This window comes from Typopeltis vanoorti, chromosome 13 (genome assembly GCF_054136105.1).
Source record: "Typopeltis vanoorti isolate ZY-2024b chromosome 13, IOZ_Tvanoo_1.0, whole genome shotgun sequence".
Lineage (NCBI taxonomy): Eukaryota > Metazoa > Arthropoda > Arachnida > Uropygi > Thelyphonidae > Typopeltis > Typopeltis vanoorti.
Window position 1 is genome coordinate 121976909 of NC_143561.1, and position 21816 is coordinate 121998724.

General features: G+C 36.5%; 1 protein-coding gene across 1 annotated transcript in view; it reads right to left on the reverse strand.

Annotated features, from left to right (window-relative positions):
- Positions 1-21816, reverse strand: part of Col4a1 (Collagen type IV alpha 1) — a 903940-nt gene that overhangs the window by 539334 nt on the left and 342790 nt on the right. Inside the window, exons 13-14 of the mRNA XM_090402880.1 lie at positions 14766-14828; positions 2462-2506 (exon numbers count right to left, since the gene is read on the reverse strand). Coding sequence (XP_090259006.1) covers positions 2462-2506; positions 14766-14828 — 108 coding nt within the window. The remainder of the gene's footprint in view (positions 1-2461; positions 2507-14765; positions 14829-21816) is intronic.

A 21816-nucleotide genomic window follows, 5' to 3' on the forward strand; every position in this document is an offset into this window, starting at 1 on the left:
GGGGATTGTAGGAATGTCTATTTTTCCTGTCTGTACTAAAGGTGCTTAGTTTTGTTTTTTCTGGATTGATTTTGAGTTTAAGTTCATCTGACCATTTTTCTAATCCTCTCATGGATTTGTTTAGAATCTCCTCTGATTCTTTGATTTTAGCACTAGTGTGCCAGATGGCTATATCATCTGCATAGCAAGTTACTTTTGTGTCCTCTGTAAGGTAGGGATGAAAGTTATTGACATAGAGAAGGAACAGTAAGGGACTGAGTACCGAGCACTGGGTAACACCAGTCCAGGTTCTCCACTCTCTTGATATAGATGCATTGATTCTGACTTTGATCTTTCTTCCTCTAATGAAATCAGCAATCCAGATTAAAGCATTTCCTCTAATTCCAATATCATGTACTGTTTGTATTAATTTTTTGATCCAAACACGATCAAAAGCAGCAGTCATATCAAGGAATATGGCAGTTGCTTTTTGGTTGGTTTTTCCTAAAATGAGTCTATTATTGTTTGGCAGAAGTGGAATAATTGATCTGTTGTTGAATGACAGATTCTATAGGCAGTTTGGTAGTAGTTGATTTTCTTATTTTTTTGTCAGCCAGTGCATAATTGCCTGGAGTGTATGATTCTTTCAGTAATTTTACAAAGTATGCTGGTTAATGCGATAGGTCTATAGCTTTGATATTCTGCAGCATTTTTGTCAGGTTTCAGGATGGGTACAATAACTGATTTTTTCCATTTTCCATTCTTTTGGAAGTTCGCCTGTTCGCCAAGAGGTATTGAGAATGTCCAGAAGTTGTTCTTTGGCATTTTAACCAAGGTGTTTGACCATTTGACCAAAGATAAGATCATTAACAGGAGATTTATTAGGTGTAGTTTTCTCGATTGATGAATTTAGTTCACTTAGTGTAAATTCTTCGGAGAAGATGTCATTAGTTTGGTATGTTCTTGCTTGTTTTAGTATTTTACTTATGAGTTTATTGAGGGGTCTTGTCCTGAAGTTTGGAGTTGTTTGAATAGGTTTTTGCCAGTGTGTTTGCAATTTCTTAGCTTGTTTCCCAGCATTTATGATGAAGTTTGTTTTCTGTTGGTTCTCTTTTTTGATATTGTTGTCTAGGATTCTAATAATGTTCCAGGGTTGGCTGTCTTTTCTTGGATCCAGATTACTACAAAGCTCCACCCATTTCTCTTGTTTGCACTTCCAAATTTCCTGCTCTATTTTGTGTGTTATGTCCATTAATTTCTTTCTGTATTCATCAGTTTTATTAATTCTGAATTGTTCGTTGATATTGTCTCTTTCTGTAATCATTGAATCAATAGTGTGATCTTTCCAGTATGGTATCCAGATATTTTTCTGATTGCCTCTTGGTATTGTTGCTTTGGCAGCTTTACTAATGTGTGAAGTAAGGATTTGTAATTTTCTGTCGAGGTTTCCAGAGACAGGTTCATCTTGACAGAGGCTATCCAAGGTTTGAATAAACCTTGACCAGTCGGCTTTTCTGAAGTTCCATGTCCTTTGGATTTGCTGTTCTTGATCAATCTTGAAATTTAGTGTTGTTATTATGGGTGTGTGGTCACTGATGGCATTTCCCAAAATTTTTCATTGTGCACGTGATGCAATGCTATAATTAATAACTGTGATGTCAATAGCAGATTAAGTTACTGTAGTTTTAGAGAGATAGGTGCTCTGTCCATTGTTAATTGTTGTGAGTTCCAAATCTGTAAAGAGGTCTTCCAATTGTTGACCTTTATGGTCTAAATCGGGGGAGCCCCACATTGGGCTGTTTGCATTTAGGTCACCAAATATAATGGTTGTATCAGTTGGAGATTTGCTTAGCTTTTCAATGATGTCTGTATCAATTTTTGTATTATCAGGGTGTTAGACATTTGTGATTGAAATAGAATAGTTTGGAACCCCCCCCCCAGATATCACTTCTGCTTGATGCACAATGCATTCATGCAAAGTTTTGCAGCATTTGGATCATTGGATGGTGCTCCACAAGACCTTAAACAGGAATACTTTAATGTTGAATAGCTTATTTATTTTATGTTATTTTATTTTTTTTCTTTGCTTGATAAAAGATTCTTACACAACCTGAAAAAAATCAATCCCATTTTTGAAATCAGTAGCAAACTTGGGAATCAGAACAAGTTATTCAATTGAATTTGATAATTTTTTTTTCTTTTGGTGATAACTATTTAATAACAGATTTGTGGGCTTCTCATGCAAACAATCATGAAATCAAAAAGCCAACTTATATTTTCATCTTAACATATACTCAATACAAATTTTATGTAATTTGAAAGTCTGCATCACACCTTCCAGTTGCAAACAGCGTTTTCACCTTTTCCAAAATTTATGTCCAAGCAAAAATGGAATGACTTTATATCTAAAGAGGACTTTTAAATTATTCAAATTATTAAATTTAATTATTATTCTATATAAAATAACAATGAAAAGCAATACCTTGAATCCTAAAGAACCAGGTGGGCCTGGATAGCCATCTTTTCCCTAAAGTAAAAGTCACAATTAGAGAATAAACAAACAAAGAAATCAAAAAAAAAAAAAAATAATAATAATAATAAATCTATTGAACTGAAAAAGGTGTTAATAAATTACATAAAAACATTTGGCTGTGAACTGCATATACATTTGAATGGGTTTGGTGTTGGCAATTTTGAGCGATTGTTATTTAATAAGAGTACACAGGAGTCATACAAAATCAGTAACATTCAGAGTCAGAGAGAGGTTGAGAAGCAGATTGTGGGAGGATGGGAACAGGATGGATACAAAGAAATGACAAGGTGAAGAAGTGATTACAACAGAGTAAAGTGATGCAGTGTGAAACAGTGGAGATGATAAGAATATAAATGAAAATCAGAGTCAGGATCAGTGACTCTGATCCTGACTCTGAGTCAGGATCAGTGAAACAGAGATAGTCAGGATGAAAAGGAAAGTGCACTATGATGATATATTGTCAGGACTTGAAATGGTGGGATATAAAATTTTCTGCAAGGAAAGGAACATGAAGAGATGAGAGGGAGTATTGTTAATGGTGGCAGAGGAATTATGTCCTTCAAGATCTGAAGTGGAAAATAGTAGTAGTACATGTGAAGATTTATTATTATTATTATTACTTAACACCTCCGGGAGTCCAAGGACTCATCGAGGGAGGGCACCTACTCTACAGCTCTGTCTCCACCACTCAATCCACCAACTACAAAGAGCCGCAACTACACAACGCCATCTACCGCCAACCACTACCACTACTATTTTCACAGACAATCACAAACATCCATGCCCATGGTGGGATTCAAACCCACAGCCTTTTGGCTGGAGAGCAGATACGCTAACCATTCGGCCAAGCTGTTTGTTGTGAAGTTGAGATCAGTAGGATAGTATATCTAATAGAATGCTGTTATAGGCCAGAGAATGTGGGGAGTATAAAGGAAGATGATCCTAATGGGAGATTTTAACTATAGGAATGTGTATTCCTATAATTAAACTATAATTCACTGTCCTTGTAACTATAGTTACAAGGACAGTGAATTTATTGAGTTTCTGCAGGATAACTATCTAAAGCAGCACGTGACGGAAGCAACTCGAACTTTATCGGTATTAGATTTGGTGATATCTTCACAGGATGTGGTTGTGAAAGAGGTATCAACATCGCCATCTGTTAGTGAAAGTGATCATGAGGTATTGGTTTGGAAGGCAGTCAAGCAAGAAAAAAGTTATTAAGAAAGTATATATGTGGAACTATGATGTGCTCCATAATCAATTAGCATCAATACTTTGGGTTGACAGTGCATGAGAAATGACAAGGCAATATCTAACTCAAGCAATGCATAACCACATATCAAGAGTTAAGTGAATAAATAAAGTAGGAGTGATATGGAAGAATGGTGAAATCAAGCAAGTAGTGTTATAAAAGAAGTTGTAATGAAGGAAGTACAAGAAAGTTCACAGTGATCAGATGCATGAAGAATATCAAGTACAGGCCAGAAAAAAAGTAGAATATATGAGAGGATAATAGATAGTCAGATCAAAGTTAATCAAAGGGAAATTTTTGGCTCTGTGGCAAGCAAGAGAAAAAATAATTATGGCAGGTTGATGCTGGTGGATAGTTACAGTAGCAGAGTAAATATAGCAAATGATATAGTGGAATTATTTAACAATCAGTGTATATCATAATGGGAAGAATGATGCTGTGCACCATGCAGAAGGGAAATGAGAATTAGGAGAATTGAAGGTGAAAGAATCAGAGTTGTATCAAGTGTTACTGTGGTTAGATGTTAATAAGCTGTGGGAATGGATGATATATCACCACATATTTTTAAAGAATGTGCAAAAGAGTTAGTCATGCCCTTGTCCTGGTTATTTAATGAAAGTCTTACAGGAGAAAGCTCCTAAGGAGTGGAAAGAAGGCAAAATAATACCTCTCCAAAAGTATGGTTTGAGAAGAGACATTTCCAATTATAGACAGGTCTATATATTTGCAGTTGTGAACAAAGTGTTGGAAAAATTTGTTAGAAACAGAATACGGGATTGGTTTGATGAACATAAGATTCTCTATGATGGTTAGCATGAATCTGTGAAGGGCAGGTCTTGTTTTATCAATCTGCTTCTGTTTTATGATAAGGTAACAGATGTGTTAGTTAAGGAAGAATCATATACAGTATTATTCTTGGACTCTAAAAGCATTTGATAGATTACCACATGATAAGTTGGTATACAATTTGCAGAAGATAGTACTAGATAGTATGTTGGTTAGATGGATTGGAGATTGCCTCTTTGAACAATACCAGCAAGTTGTGCATGATGGAGCTGTCTTAGAAAAGGAAGGTGATCAGTAGCATGCCTCGGGGTTCTGTTCTTGAGCCCCCTACTGTTTAAAGTATTTGTTAATAATATTTCATGTGGATTGGCCAGGGATCTTCAAAACTGTTTTCAATGATGCAAAGTTAGGTAATATTATAAGGAGTAGTGCTGATGTTAATTCTCTACAGGAAGATTTGAATAGACTTTTAGCTTAGACAAATAAATGGGGGTTGCAGTTTTAATATTAATAAATCCCAAATCTCATCCACTTTAGGAAATGGATGAGATTTGGGATCTTATAGTGATGGTAGTCAGTGGACTGAAGTTCCTGGGACACATCGCATGAGTTGCAAAGAGTACACATTGTATTTCTGCTATGATAAAAAGTACATTGACATACAGGGATATACAGGTGCTGTTGCCTCTATATAAAACATATGGTCTATTGATCCCAGATTTGGTCTCTTAGTTTTCATTATAATGTGAAAACACTAGAGAGGATCCAAAGATGAATACACAAATTTATATCAGAACTCTGGAGTGTAGGCTATGAAGAGCAGTTGAGAGAATGTGAATTACAGAGGATGGTGGATAGGAGGAAAAGATGAGATATAATAGAGACCTTCGAGTTAGTTAAGGGATTCTATCAGATTAGTACAGAAGAAATTATAAAAACAGTGAATGTCAAGATGGGAAGAATGAGAAGCCATCCCTGGAAGTTGTATAAAGATGTGGTGAAGAACAGTGTGAGAGTAGATTATTTACATGAAGAATATTGAAAGTTTATTTTTCACTTGGTTAGACTATAATAAGTTTAATTTAATCTTTTATCCAAGTGTGAGCAAACAAAGTGTGCACCTGAAAATATCTTCAGGAATAGGGTAAGGTAGTACAACACCGGCAACTCTTTGCAAAGGTGGAGCAAGCTAACATCACTCCTATCTCAGTATCTCCCATAATGCAAAACACATCTCCTTGCAGATATGTATAATGTTATGCATTAAGGGAAGAGCCACTATCCAGACTAGTTTCGACCTTTACTGAGATCTCCTCAGTGGGAGCCAGGCCCAAGTGAAGATACCAGGCAGAAGCATTAGCAAGGTCATCTCCACCTATAGGAGTTGCCAAACGGTGTGCCACCTTTTTATTAGATTACTCTGAATTTAGAGAAAGATGTTGAAAGTTTATTTTTCACTTGGTTAGATTATAATAAATTTAGTTTAATCTTTTATCCAAGTGTGAGCAAACAAAGTTTGCGCCTGAAAGTATCTTCAGGACTGGGGTCAGGGAGTACAACACGGGGCAACTCGTTGCAAAGGTGGAGCAAACTAATATCACTCCTATCTCAATATCTCCCATAATGCAAAGCACATCTCCTTGCGGATATGTATACTGTTATGCATTAATGGAAGGGCCACTACCCAGACTAGTTTCGACCTTTTTGAGGTCTCTTTAATGGGAGCTAGGCCCAAGTGGAGATACCGGGCTGAAGCATTAGCAAGGTCATCACCTATTTTAGGAGAATTTTGCAAAAGGCGCAAACAAAATTTGCGCTCATTGCGATTCATTTGGAATCGCTCATTACATATTAAAATGAACATCTATTATGAAGTAAACTGTTATGTACATATCTTCTGCTAATTTTGATATTATGCAGCAATTTTGAAGTAGCGATACTTTCCCTACAGTTTATCATTAGAAACATGTATAGGTGCATGTCAAAATGAAATTTTATTTCCAAAATTTTCATAATAAAATTTAAATTGTGTATTTCGTCTCTGATGGCTCACCCACTCACTTCCAAACTATCACACACACAAATACTGCTAGGTAACATGCATGCACCGGCTTTTTATTTGAATTTGTTATTTTTCCAAAGTAATCGTACCAGATAACTTTTAATATTCTGATACTGAAATGAAATTGTGATTATTCCAAATGAGCAAATTTTGTATATTTTCTCATTTATATTATTTCCTGATAAATATAAATCATTAAATTATGTAATATTGGGGAAATTAATGTTTAAAAAACAGTGTCATCATACAAAAGCAATATCGGAATAATAAAATTTTGAAAAACTATTTTTTAAAAGAAATATTTTTTAAACATATTTCTTATATGGGAAATTTTTTTTCCACATATATCCACAATGAATTTTCGTGCAATTTTCCCCATGATTAAATTTCCAGCGATGAATAGTCTCCGCAATGAATTTTCCTCGAGATGAATAGTCCTCGCAATGAATTGTCGGTGATCAATTTTCCTGTGATGAATTGTCGCTGATGAACTCCGGACACAGATGCTGCTCATGGTAGGAAAATTAATATTATCTGCATTGTCTGCTATTGCTATGTCTACATCCAGCAAGATTTTCCTATTATTGTGTAAGCTGCTTCTACAATTGTGTTGGGAAAATAGTTTGTATTCAATTTCAATAATTAGGAATTCTTCAAGGTAGATATTCAAGGAATTAGTAATATGGTATTTATTCATGTTATTTAAAGAGAATTTTTTGATTGATAAGAAATCTTAACAGCATATAAAAGTATTGAAAACCAGAAAAAACTAAATAAAAATAAAAATTAGTCATTCATGATATAAAATGATGAAAAGATTTTGTGTCACTCTGAAATTAGAAATTAAAAATATACATAGCATAGCTTATTTAACTGGAATGGAGTGCCCTTTATACAGGGTGTCCCAAAATTCACGCAAGAAGTAATTTTGATAGAAAACACAGGTTTTTAATTAAAAATTGTAATTTCTTATTGATTCATAAAGTATACAGTATAGGGTTATGCATGGAATAGCATATCAGGTAAATGGCCTCCACGGCTTTGCTGGAACATACGCACTCTTTTGTCGAAATTTTCCATGAGCCATTTAGCTCAATTTCCTCCTTCAAGACGTGGATGGTCGTGGGCTTGTTGGCATAAACCTTAGACTTCAAAAAACGCCAAAGAAAAAAGTCCAACGCCGTTAAGTCACATGATCTGGGCAGCCAATTCTGATCACCAAAACGGGAAATTACACGACCAGGAAATGACTCATGCAGTAATTGAATTGTTTCTCGAGCTGTATGGCATGTAGCACTGTCTTGCTGAAACCACATGTCGTCAACATCCATATCTTGCAATTTAGGCACAAAAAACTGGATTATCATGTCGCGATAGTGAGTACCATTAACTGTTATTGCCTTACCAGCCGCATTTTCGAAGAAGAATGGACCGATGATGCCTCCAGCCCAAAATCCGCATCAAACAGTGACACGTTGTGGATGCATTTGTTTCTCAACAATCCCTCGTGGATTTTTTGAACCCCAAATGCGACAATTTTGTCGATTAACGAAGCCATCAAGATGAAAATGAGCCTCATCGCTGAAGATGACTTTGTTTGAAAAATAAGCATCCACTTGTTTTTGTTCCATAATCCATTCAACGAACTCTCTTCGCTGTGTGTGTGGTCAGTAGGCTTCAGTTCTTGAGTCAATTGAACTTTGTAAGCATACAGATGCAAATCTTTCGTGAGAATACGCTGTAGAGAGCTTCTCGAAATGCCCAATTCAAGACCACGGTGCCAAATTGATGTTCCTGGACTCTCAGCAACACTCTAATGAACTGCTTCGATGTTTTCTGTTGAGCGACTTGTTGAAGGACGGCCAGAGTGTATAAAATCACTAACTGATCCAGTTTCCTTGAATTTTTTAATTAATCTTTTCACAGTTGATGAAGTTAAATCACTATTCAGACCATATTTTGTACGAAAATTACGAACTGTAGCTGCCAAATCTTCATTATTTTTAAAATATTGCTCAACAATGAAAATGCGTTGTTCTTTCGTGTAGCGCTCCATTTTTAATAACCCTGAACTGTCAGCTGTCACGCTGTCTTTTTTTTCTCGTTGGCAACACTTTACTGCACAAATGGCACTAAATTTAAATCTTGCGTGAATTTTGGGACACCCTTATATCAAAATGGTAGGCTAAGTTTCATGCAAGTTAGTATAAATTGCCAAAAACAAGGTGGTCATGAAATTATATTTTATATCTTAGAAAGATCATGAAATTTTTGACATGCCTGGATTTTGTTGGCAATGAAGATGATGATGTTACATTCAGTATATGTAATTTGATAATGGTGCTGAAAAGTAGTATTAAATGTGAAATAACATAAACATATGGAACCAATGAATAAGATGAAATGGTAAGAATGAAAACACAGATACATGAATATAATAAAAATGACTCAAAAATTTTGGACTTAAAAAGACAGGGGTAGAAAAAATTATAAACCTGCAGGAATACATGAAAAGCCAGTGGTGTAACAGTCCGCTGGCTATTTTTGATTTCTCTGAAAACATGGCTACTATTCTGTTATATATCAGGAGCTCCATTATAATTTTTTTTTTTTTTTTTATGTTGGGCCAATATATGAGAGGTTGGCTGGTCTCCTTTCCCAACCCCCTACCATAGGTGGGTAGGGGGTTGGGAAAGGAGACACTTATTTACATTTGATTTAAAGGCTTGTATATTGTATTCCTTGGGAAATGAGTCAGGGAGAAGACTATTCCACAGTACCACAGTAGCAGGGATGAAGGAGAAGGAAAAGAAACTTGTTCTGTGGGTTTCAAGGTGTACTGTGAAAGGATGTTGGGTGTCAGCTGTACGTGTTTCAATGGGCTTAGTACAGAGCGGGGGAATTATTGATGCTGTTTCAGATGAACGTTTGCCATGGAAATATTTATAGAATATACAAATCGCATAGACCAAGCGTCTATGTGAAAGTGAGGGGAGCGAGTTGGTGAGAGATGGGTCATTTATCAGTCTAATCGCTCTCCTCTGTATTGGGTCAAGCATTTTAAAGGAGCTTTTAGGAGCCCCACTCCAAATGTGAGAGCAGTATTCAATAGCTGGGTGGATTTGTGATTTGTATAATGTTAACAGCTGTTTAGAGGTGAAGTAGCATCTTGAGTGAAAGAGAAAACCCTAGTTTTATTGGAAGCTGAAGATGCAATGGTTGTGATGTGTTTATGCCAGGAGAGTCTTGATGTCAGGGTAAATCCAAGAAGAGAAATCTCATCTTGTCTGGGAATTTGAGTGTGATCAAAAACAATGTTGAGGGAAAATGGTTCTTTTTTGTGAGATATAAGACAGAACTGGGTTTTACTAGTGTTGAAGTTGAAGAGATTATCTGAGCCTCATTGTAGGATGGCTTGGAGATCAGAATTAAGGGAAGTGGTGGTTGATTTCTGTGGGTCGAAGTGAGTTGTGTAGAGTAGGGTTTGTCAAATGAGAGGGAGGAGTGTAACGTGCTGTTGTATGCAAAACTGTGTATTAGTGTAAAATGTGTCTCTATTTGCATTATTATACACTTTAGCTCTATATTGTAATACTTTGATATCTTTGGAGTCTACTGGTGACTTTGATATTTTTTGGCTGTACTGTTTTTATTGTAAACTTTATATTTATTGTTTACTCTTTTTATTTATTGTGCCGTTGAAACTCTGTCTGTTGTGCCTTTGAAGTTCTATCATATACTTTGTAATACTTATTATTTAGCTACCTTTTTATCTTTACTTTACTTCACTTCTATATTTAATTTTTCTTTTCACTTTATCTCTTTTCTTCATTATCTCTTTTTACTTTTTACTTTAATTTACCTTACTATATCTCTATTCTTCATTAACCTTATTTAATCCTCCTTTTGGCTCTTTATACTTAGCCTCCTTTTAACTTTATCTAATCCTTTCATGTACTCTATTAACTTTATTCTCTTTGCTCTACCTTAAGTATTCTTTACCTATACTGGAGATCACTAGAAATTTATTTTTGATATAACGACTGCACCACCAGCGGTCTCCTTGTATAAGAAATATCAATACTTCCAGAAAAGTTCTCTTTCTATCTTAAGGCCCTTCTTAATAATGTTTTACAGTTGTGGCTAACACTTAACTTCAATTCGTAGCTATTTGTAAACTCACAGCTCACAGGATCACATTTAGTTGGAAACAGTGCATTGTGTAAAAGATCAGGCGGCACTCTTTGTAAATAAAACAAACATGTTTCTTTATACTGAACCAATTATACAATTTACACATTAATAAACTACTACTTCTTACTCCACTCTAAATTTAACACTTTAGAGGAAAACTTCCTTTAGAAAATTTACGCACACATGCAACATAATACAAATCATTAAACAACTTAAAGAGAAAACTATCAGCCCATTTACAATTTAGGAATTATCATGCCTTGTTAACTATAAATTCCAGGTTTCACTTTATATAAACTTCTCTTTATGCAAACTATTTCCACACTATACATAGTAACTCTATAAACTTATGTGTCCTTTTAAAACAGTCTCTCATAATATAGACAAAATCACACTGAAAATAAACTCATGTGACTTCTTTTTCTCTATAGTGCACTTGTTCACATTTCCCTTACAGATTCCCTGGCTTCTTTTCAGTATCAGGTTTTCACTTGGAGATTTCATGAACACCGATATTTCATCGACGAATGGCTGGCAGGGATTGGAACACAATTTCCCGGCATTTTGAGACTCGGACGAAAGTCTGACGGTTGAGGCCTCATGCAGGTTGTCCCACTGGCAATGCATTAGGTCCATCTCTGCTGCACCCACAGTAATTAATCGGCTCCTGGGGCTGTCCGTCTCATCATCATCCAAATGGGACAAAAGTCGTGGACTGACGATACTCTCTCCTCTTTTCCTCCTTTTTCTTCTCCTGGTGTCGATCTTGATAATTTTTCTATGATGCCTTAGATTCGGTTTTCGTGGGACCCTGGATGAAGGTTTGAGACCCCGAACATTCCCACGCAAACTCTTGACCTTCTCTCTTAAATGCGGACTTCTAGCTCTCCCTGAAGTGTACATGTAAACTTATTAAACGAACAGCATAGCTATGTTAGATGTAAGCTGCCCCTTTTAACACTGACCTTGAAGGTGGTGTCAGACTGACAGATTCCTTTTACATTTTATACTAAATACTAACATCAATATATTTCCAATTTCTAAAGCATTGCCCTTGAACTTCTGTTTACACAATTTAGCATGCGATTTTCTCTGGGTTTTAATACATTGACTTTTAGTATTATTTACATAGAAAATTACATGTTTACTGTTGTGAATTTTGGATGTGACCCCTGCAAAAGTCGATTCAATAAAAATGGAGAAATTTACACTGCATCGAATTTTACATTGGGTTAGAGGTCAACTCAAGTAGGTCATTGATATATAGAAGAAAGAGGATCAGTGAGAGAACTGAACCTTGTGGGAACCCAACATTAGTTGGATGGTGAGAGGATAGGGAGCCCTCTACCATCACACATAATGTTCCTCCAGACAGGAAGCTGGCAATCCATCTGCAGAAATCCTGAGACAGTCCAAATGATGGGAGTTTGCTTAGTAAGCCTTTGTGCCAGACTCAAGGGCTTTAGAGATATCAAGTGCAACTACTTGAGATTCGCCGAATTTCTCCATGGCATTTGTCCAACAATGGGTGATGTATGAGAATAGATCTCCTGTCGATCGGTTTCGATGGAATCCATACTGGTGGTTGCTTAATAGTTGGGTACCTTCGAGGTAGAGTAGGAGTTGAGAGTTTATGGTTTTCTCCATCACTTTAGATAGTAATGATTTATCACCCTTTGTAGGAATGGGTTGAATGTGGGCCAGTTTCCAGGCTTTGGGATATATACCAGTGGAGTAAGAGAGTGTGTACAGATAGCATAGGATAGGAGTCAGTTCTGTTGCACAGACCTTCAGGACAATTGCAGGATTGCCATCAGGGCCAGGAGACTTTTTTGTGTCTAATTTAAACAACAGATTTATGATATCTTTTTGGCAAAAGGATACAGGGGGCATTGCATGTTGAGCAGTTGGAATGACTGGACGGCATTTGCCATTGTCAGTTATGTGTGCATTGGAGACAAAGTGTGAGGCCAGGAGGTTAGCTTTTTCTGTGGATGATGATGCAATTAAACCATCTGGATATGATAGAGGTAGGAGTAGTGTAGGGCAAAAGTTACGACCAACTGCCTTGGCAAGAGACAGAAGGCATGGCTGCCATTTGGACAGGCTGCAAGCTTCCTGCTTTTTGCCCATTCAAATTCTGTTTTAGAAGCATTGATAATTTTCTTGCATCTGTTTTTCAAGCTTCAGTATAGGCATTGAAAGATGATGGGATTCTTGATTTGAGCCAGTTATGGTATGCCTGATTTTTCGTTTGTACCGCATTGGCACATCTTTTGGAGAACCAGGGTTCAGTTTGGGGATGGCAGTTCAGAGTAGTGTAGGGCATGTATATTTTCATGCCAGTGGAGATTACTTTGATGATACGTTCGGTGCATATGTTTGGACTGGAAGACCGGAAACAATAATCCAACCATGGGAATGAATCATAGTAGTCTCGAAGGCTGTCCCATTTGGCACTGTTATAATACCAAACTATTCTTGTGTGGGAGTGATTGTATAAGTGTTGTTGCATGGGGGAAAAGATAAGCACCAGGTTGTGGTCAGAATTACCCAGGGGGCTCACTACATTCACTACATATTTGGAGAGGTCATTGGTAAGGAAGAGATCTAGGATATTTGGGGAGGGGTTCGGGCTATTCTGGTCGGCTTTTTAACAATTTGTGTAAGGTCATTAGTGATGGTTTCAACATCTCTGCCTGCAGGATCTGTACAACTGGAAGATGATAACCAATTGTGTTATGAACATTAAAATCACCCAGGAGGATGATTTTGCTGTTAGGAGAGTGGGACTGGAGAAAATCAACTTTTAGGGAGAGGAAATGAAAGAGCTCAGAATGACTGGTGGTATTAGGAGAGGGATAGAGACAGCAGATGAATTTGACTGAGTGGGGGAGGGATAGCTTTAGCCAAAGAAGGTCGAAGTTGGGTGATTCTAGGTTAGGTGTTCTCTGGCAGGGTATGTCAGAGGGGGATGTATGCACAGACCTTAGGTCGAAAGGAGTTAAATAGCATATAGTTAGAGAGGTTGAGATGGATAGTGCTGGAGGAAGGTGAGATTTGAGTTTCTGTTAAAAATAGTAGGTGGGGATTTGGCAGACTGCAGATGGTAATGGATGCTATTAAGGTAGGAACTGAGGCCACGGATGTTGGTGAAGTGGATATGCAAGGTTCTATGAGGCATGGATTTGACTGCAAGGGTCTTGCACATTTCCTATGCAGTGCCTGCATACTGGTCTCCTTGGTGGCTACTAGTGGGCGTCACTTGGTTTTTGCACTAGTTTGGTTTGTTTGTAGTCTATCATCCAACTGTTGTCTCCATTTTGGCATTTTTCTTCTAGTTGTCTTCAGAGTTGGCATCTTTGTTCTCTCTGGGCAAAGGTTAGATCAGGTCAGGCACATATGCGCGACTGGGGGCAAATGTCCTTTAGCTTGTTGTTTATCGGCGTTATAAATTTGGATATGTTTGTTGGTGTGTCACAGATCACTTTTACGAGACATGGAAAGTTTTTTCTGTCCTTTCTTTTGTTTATGAGTCTGAAATGATGGCATTTAACGATATTTTTGGGATCAAAATTGCATTCTCCTGCTAGTTTGCCAATGTCTTCTATTAAGGATTCACCATTTTCCATCGTCCTCAAGTGACTCGTGTACTGTAGATGCGATTAGTTCACGAAGTTCGTTAGCTGGTATGGGTGCACTTGCGATCAGGCGCTGATCGTCAAGTATCTAGAGCTTAGTTTCCAACTTTCTGATTTTGGAGGAGAAAGTATCTATCATAGTATTAAGCTGTTGTTCAAGGTTAATTAAATATGCCTTGCCATATACATTTTTAATATCAGTGCTTTATTATGGTACCATAAATAACAGTAAGAAAAAACTTATAAACCACAGCATGCAATTAAAAATAAAATATTTCTTTAAAGATAAATTAATGGCTCTCAATAAAAGCATACCCTTGGGCCAGGAGGACCAGGTAGTCCCTTTTCACCTTTCATCCCAAGATCACCTGGGGGACCCTGGAAAGAGAGAAGAGGAGGGGAGAGAGGTGTATTTTTAAATATATACCTTTCTTATCAAATATAAGTTCTTATATCCTTTAATAATATATAGTTTAGAGTAAAATATTCATCAAATATTTTTATATTTCAACTATTTCTAACTTCGTATTATTGTTAATGACATACATTCTTATTATTAAAATTTTATTTCTTACTTTCTTACTGATGTAATAATAATTCTTAAAGCTGAGAAGAATTTCACTTATTTGTCCTTGCATGCTTGATACTATCTCAATGCTAAGAGTAATTATAATTTATTATTATATAAGTAATTCCCAAGAGTTTGAAGATTCAACATGGATAGTCCACACTAACAATTATTCACAAATGCTTACTTCCTTTTGCTTATTCACTGAGAAAGCAGTCATGACTTCCTCTGGAAAGCAATTCCACTCATTCACCACCTTCAGGGCAAAAATGATATCCCCGATCATCATTTTTGCCCTGAAATCATCATAAACCTCTCTTTTCTTCCCTTTTGTTACATATTAGAAATTTCTTCTGCATCTATCCTATAAAGTGCCTTTAGTAACATATGTTTCTATCACATCTCCTCTTTTCAACCTATCAATCAACTCTGTAACCCACAGTGGTGCACCCAGAGGGGAGGTAGGGACAAGGGCGTCCTGGCACCTCCCAAAGAAAAAGGGAAAAAAAAATACAAAACACTTTTCCAAAAATCTTTTCCTAATTAAAATTAATTTTTTAATTTATGTTGTGTTATGTCTTCTATTTCTATGCTACTTATGAATTAGCAGTCAAGTAAGGTGGGAATACCCTGTAGCTCTCGGGAATCACAGCTGCTGCGAGCACAAGGCAAACAAAGTAGTGCTTAGGTGAACCAGGCTCTATTTCGTTTTGCCTGAGATGGACCAGTGGAGATCATGGGCATCATGTATTGCAGATGCTCAGTCATAGGTCATATGCAATGCATAGTGTGTATTCTCAAATCGTCTACTCAACTTGCCCCCCCCCCCCAAAGATTAAATCTTGAGTGCACTACTGGTAACCCACAAACTATTGGGTTACCAGTGGCAACTGATCTCACAGATATCAGTCACCATCTTGTCACTTACCTCTGGATTCTCACACCCTGAAAACACCAAAGCAGCCAAATCTGTACATGTTATTATTATTTCAGACTTCCATCGTTGTCATAAGACTCACTGTGTGGGATTCACCTTAGACAACACTAAGTCCACGCTAGTACTCCTTAACTCATCCATTGTTTGCACTTTCACCACTTTCTCATGCAATGCATTCTGTACTCCTACCATCTCTATACAAAATACTTCCTTCCTTCCCTCTTACTTAACACTTCCTTTTGCAACTTCTAGGATTAATGGTGTCTTATCCTTGTTCCTTGCCTTCATTCTGGGGTGAAAAATTTCTCCAATGTCAACAGAGTAAATACCTTTCAACATCCAAGAGATCCTTTGTGCTGTTTTGCACAAAGGATCACTTTTGCAATATGCACTATGAACCTTGATTCTCTATCCACCATCATTCCTATATCTATAGCTTCAATTTCATGCAGTCCACTTCCCAATGCAATACACGGCTTGTAATGATTTCATCCCAAAGTTCTTAACTTTGCACTCTTTGCCACATTAAACTAACATCTATTATCCTTTTCCCATACTGTCAATCTATTAAATTATTCTCCTACAGGATCTCTACAATACCTATATAAATAAATGCTCTCCCCAATTTTGCATCATCAGCAAATAGCTGACTGTTCCCTCAAATCATTCCATATATTATACAAAATAAATAGTAGGTGCACAAGAACAGAACCTGTGGAGTATTACTGATGATCTGCCATTTCTTTACCTCTAGTCTATCATATACTGCTCTCTAATAGCTGTCTGTCAGTCGCTCTCTTATCTATTATTATCATCATCATCAGGCCTCCATGAAGTTAAAAAATTCACCATAGCAGGTCCCACTTGTCACACACACACACACACACATGCACACAAATTCATCATACGTTGCCTTAAATGCATTCACATCATCTCTGCACTCACCATGCTCTTGGACAATGCATTCCAATCACTCTCCATGCAAAAATATGTTGATCATTCCCTCACTCACTGTCATTATACAGATTCTAGAGATGACCTCTTGTTGTCCCAGTCTTACTCCATTTTGTGTTACCTCTTCCACATGAAAGTGTAATAATCCTTAACTTTCTGATAATAATATTTTCTCAAATTGTCTTAATACTCAACATTCCAGAGACCAGAATCAAAATACAATCTTTGTTTAGGAAAACTATGCTGACCATCAAAGTGAATGCTACTGTTGTCAACCCAGTTCTTAATCTTGGTCATAACTAACTTGTGTTATCATTTAACTACAACTCCAGACACACAGATTGGTCTATAATTCAAAGCTTTAGTCTTATCACCTCCCTTATTAAGTGGAACAATTTTGCTCTCTTTCTACTCCTCTGTAATTTAACCTCATGCAAGAATCATGTTAAAAAAGGTATGTCAAAGCTGTTGTTAATTCCCTGGAAACACTCCTTCAAAATACATGGTGATATGCTATCAAGTCCTTCAGCATAATTTAAAATCAAGTTTACTCAATCCTTCATAAACCTCCTGTTCACTCACTATCAGTGTCTCCTTTACCTCCTTCCTTCCCACTGCATTCAAATTCTGCATGATGTCATGTTCACGAGAATGAAAGAGCTTTATGAATTTCTTGTTAAATATCTCAACTATATCCTCTGCAGTAGTTACCATTCTACCATTTTCAACAAACAATGTCATCCTTCTATAATCATTCTTTACTGTCCACATATTGAAAAAACTCCCTGAGATTTTTTTAGCCTCATTAACTAACTACTGCTCATACTGCACTTCTGCAACCCTAACCAAGCAAGTCACCTTCCTCATCTGTTCTATGTATTCCTCATACAAGTTATTCTTACCACTCATCTTTTATAATACTTTCTTCTTCCAGATTGCATGCCTTACCACTTCAGTCATCCATTTCACACCTGCTTTATCTTCTGGAACTTTGGAATACATTCTGACACCCACCAGATAGTTCTTGAGTAGGACCCAAGCAGCACTGATTTCCTTTCCATCCACTTTATCATTCCATGATATTTATGATAGCTGTTTCCTGAGCTTCTCATAATCACCAGCCTTATAGGCACACATGTATCCTTTACTAACAGAAGTCCTCATATAGCTGGCCATCATCTACTGAGATGGTTAAATCAAAGAAGGCCCATGTGTGCCTTCTGTTACATACTGGGTAGTTGACTCTTAAAAACTTCAGAAATTCATTCTTTTTGCCACCTAGATGCCATCTCTTCATTCCAATCCGTATTATCATAATTAAAATCAACTGTAAGGATCCCCTCCTTTCTTCTTTACCAGGCTAATTTCTCTATACATTTCCTTTATACTTTCTTGGCAACACCTAACAAAACATTTCATTCTCTTCACTTCTACGTCACCCTATAGCATCTCAAAACTAAAAATCATTTCTGGTTCTTTATAGAACCAGAAATGATTTTTAGTTTTAGCTAAAAATGAAATGATTTTTATTAGTATTAGCTTCAGATTCACACATATGCTCAAATTGATAAATAAGGTTCTGAACAGTATCTCGTGAAATGTCTTTGCAAAGGATAGAAATATCATGGTGTATCTATTTCTGTTATCCAATTTCAATAACACCTTATTAAGAAAGTTAGTAAATTACTAGGGCAAGGCCCATCCTTAAGAAATGTGTGCTGTCAAATATTATTGAAGAACTGCTGAATTCTTCTCTTAACTGCCACTTCTGAGATTTAAAAAAAGCATTTATTTGACAACCCTGTCTTAGAGCAATCTTTATGTAATGGAAGTACCTAGTCCTATATTTACTAGGAAAAAGATACTTATTTCTCAGCATTGGTAGAGTCCAAAATGGACCTTGTCATTGCTGATAGATCAACATCCTAATGAGGAGCACTGCTAATTCTTTTGTTAATTCTAACTCTTATAATACACAGGTAGATATTCAAACTAAACCCATAGTCACATCTGTATCAATACTTTGAATTATCCTGAGCATAAGCAGTTCATATACCTCTTTTCTCAAACTTTATTATTATTATTATTATTATTATTATTATTATTATTATTATTATTATTATTATAAGGGCACCTCCATGAAGTCAGGGAACTCATCGCAAGAGACCCAATCTATCCAGAGAGTCTGTCATACCTCCCCTTGAACACAATAACAGAAAAAGCACTCACAACTGACTCTGGCAACCCATTACACTCATTCACAACTCTCCAAGCAAAAATTCAAGTCCTCACACTCCTACTACCACACCTTTATTCAACATTCTAGGATTGACCCCCTTGTTCTGATCTCTCCAATCAAGTGCTGAAACATTTAACCTGCATCAACCCTATAAAACTCTTTAAGCAACTTAAATGTTTCTATCATATCCCCGCTTTTAATCCTATCAATCAACTTTTGCAATTTACACAACCTCAATCTATCCTCATAGGCACTGATTTCCTTTGGTAACACTCCACAGGCCATTCACCTCTGAATTTTCTTCACCGCTTCCTCTTCCCCAAGAAACTCAGAGGACAAGACTTGAACACAATAATCCAGATGTAGGCATATCAAGGCCTGCCTTATAAAGAGGAATAATAATTTCCTTTTCTCTGCTTGTTAACGTGTTCTTCAATAGCTAAATAATCTTATAGGCTACCTTAGCAATATGTCCTCTAAACTTTAACATTCTGTAATCTCTAGCTTCATCTATTTCCTGGAGTGCAGTGCCATCAATATGATTCACAGCTTAACAGATAAGCTTAAGTGTTGACGGTTATTCATGATTTAATTTTTTAATGGTATTAACAACACCAAACGATGTTGTTAATACCGTTAAAAGATGTTTTATTAACTGCTTATATTTCGCTGAATTTCAAATCAGCATCATCAGAGCACAACACACTTGTACATGCAACAGTGAGTAAGTAAAACAATAAAATTGCAGTGTACAAAAGATCTAAAGTCCTATTTATGGCACTCTCTAATGTTCAGGGAAAAAAATCATCACAGATATGTGGGAGTTGCTCTCAGGACAAATTTTTGGCAAATTAATGCAACCATACTTGTTCAGGTTAGGAGAATTCTTCCAAGCTTGGTTAACTGTTGGGTTAATTCTTCAAAGCTTGGTTAACTGCCAGTTTATACATAGGACTATCTATGCTATCGAAACTGGCCCAACAGTTAGCCAAGTCGCTTGCTCCCCTTACTGGCAACTCCTCTACTTTTGTAAAAAATTCAGTCCATTTCAAAATACTAATTAAAATTGTATCCTAAAAACTTCAGACATAATGGTTAGTTTTGATGTCACCTCTTTATTTACCAAAGTACCACTTATAGACACTCTGGATTTGATCAAGTCTCAATTACCCCCTGATATTTTTGAATGATTCAAATTTACTATGTATGCAGGTTGCTTTACATGGGGAGGAAAAATCTATAAAGAGATTAATGGTACTGCTTTTGGTTCCCCCTCTCCTCACCTAGCAAACTTTTACATGGAACACTTTAAAAACAAAGTTCTTACCACAGCTTCATACAAACCACTAGTTTGGTTACGCTATGTAGATGATGTGTTTGCCATTTGGTCCCCATGGACAAGACACTTTGAATGCATTTGTCATCTACATAAACAGTCAACACCCCAAAATCCACTTCACAGTAGAAAAAGAATCTAATAACTGTTTACCATTTCTTGACACATTAGTCACCTGCCTTTCTGATGGATCACTATCTTTTTCTGTTTACAGAAAGCCCCCCCCACACACACAGGAAGATAGCTACATAAACAATCACATCATCATCCAGTCCAACAGTATGGCATTTTAAAAACACTCACACAGAGAGCAAGAGCCATTTGTTCTAACGATACAGCTCTGACCACAGAACTCAAATATCTGGGCCATACGTTCTTAGACAACAGCTACAATCCCTACAAAATAGATATAATACTACACAGCCCCATTACTCTCCCTCCCCTAATACACAGGAACACAACATGAGCATCTCTATTCCCTATGTCAGAGGAACATCAAAAAAGACAGCCAAAGTACTAATGAAACAGGAAAATCAGTTAACATCCGCATGGAAGAACATAAAAAATACATTTCAAATATTACTAAGGCAAGTCAGGACTGGCAGACCACGCATTGGACACTCCTTCACACAAGATTAGATGGAAGAAAACGAATGTTCTATTTAGGAGTTGTTACAGATCTGAAAGATTATTTTTTGAGTCAGCAATGGCTTTGAAGAATTCTCCTAACCCGAACAAGTATGGCTGCATTAATTTGGCAAAAATTTGGGAGACTATCATCCTAAGAGCAACTCCTACATAGCTGTAATGATTTTTTTTTTCCAACATTAGACGGCACCATAAATAGGACTTTAGATCTTTTGTACACTGCAATTTTATTGTTTTACGTGCTCAATGTCACGTGTACAAGTGTGTTGTGCTCTGATGATGCAGATTTAAAATTTAATGAAACATAAGCAGTTAATAAAACATCTTTTGATTAAATTATTTGGTGTTATTAATACCGTTAAAAAATTAGGTCATGGATTCACAGCTTGTAATCTATATATCTGAAATATTTAAATCATCCAGATCACCATAATTAACTATTACTCTACCTAATTTTGCATCATCAGCAAACAAGTGAATATTCCTTTCAGGTTATTTATTATATGATTTATGTACAAATTAAACAGCAATGGTTCAAGCACTGAACTTTGTGGCACACCACCACAGTAGTCACCTGTTTTTGCATCAAACCCAGAAGATCAGACTAGACAACAGTAAAGAAAATACAAAGACTGGGAATGATGTGGAGAACACTGACTCGTAGAAGTAGAGAGATTCTTATTC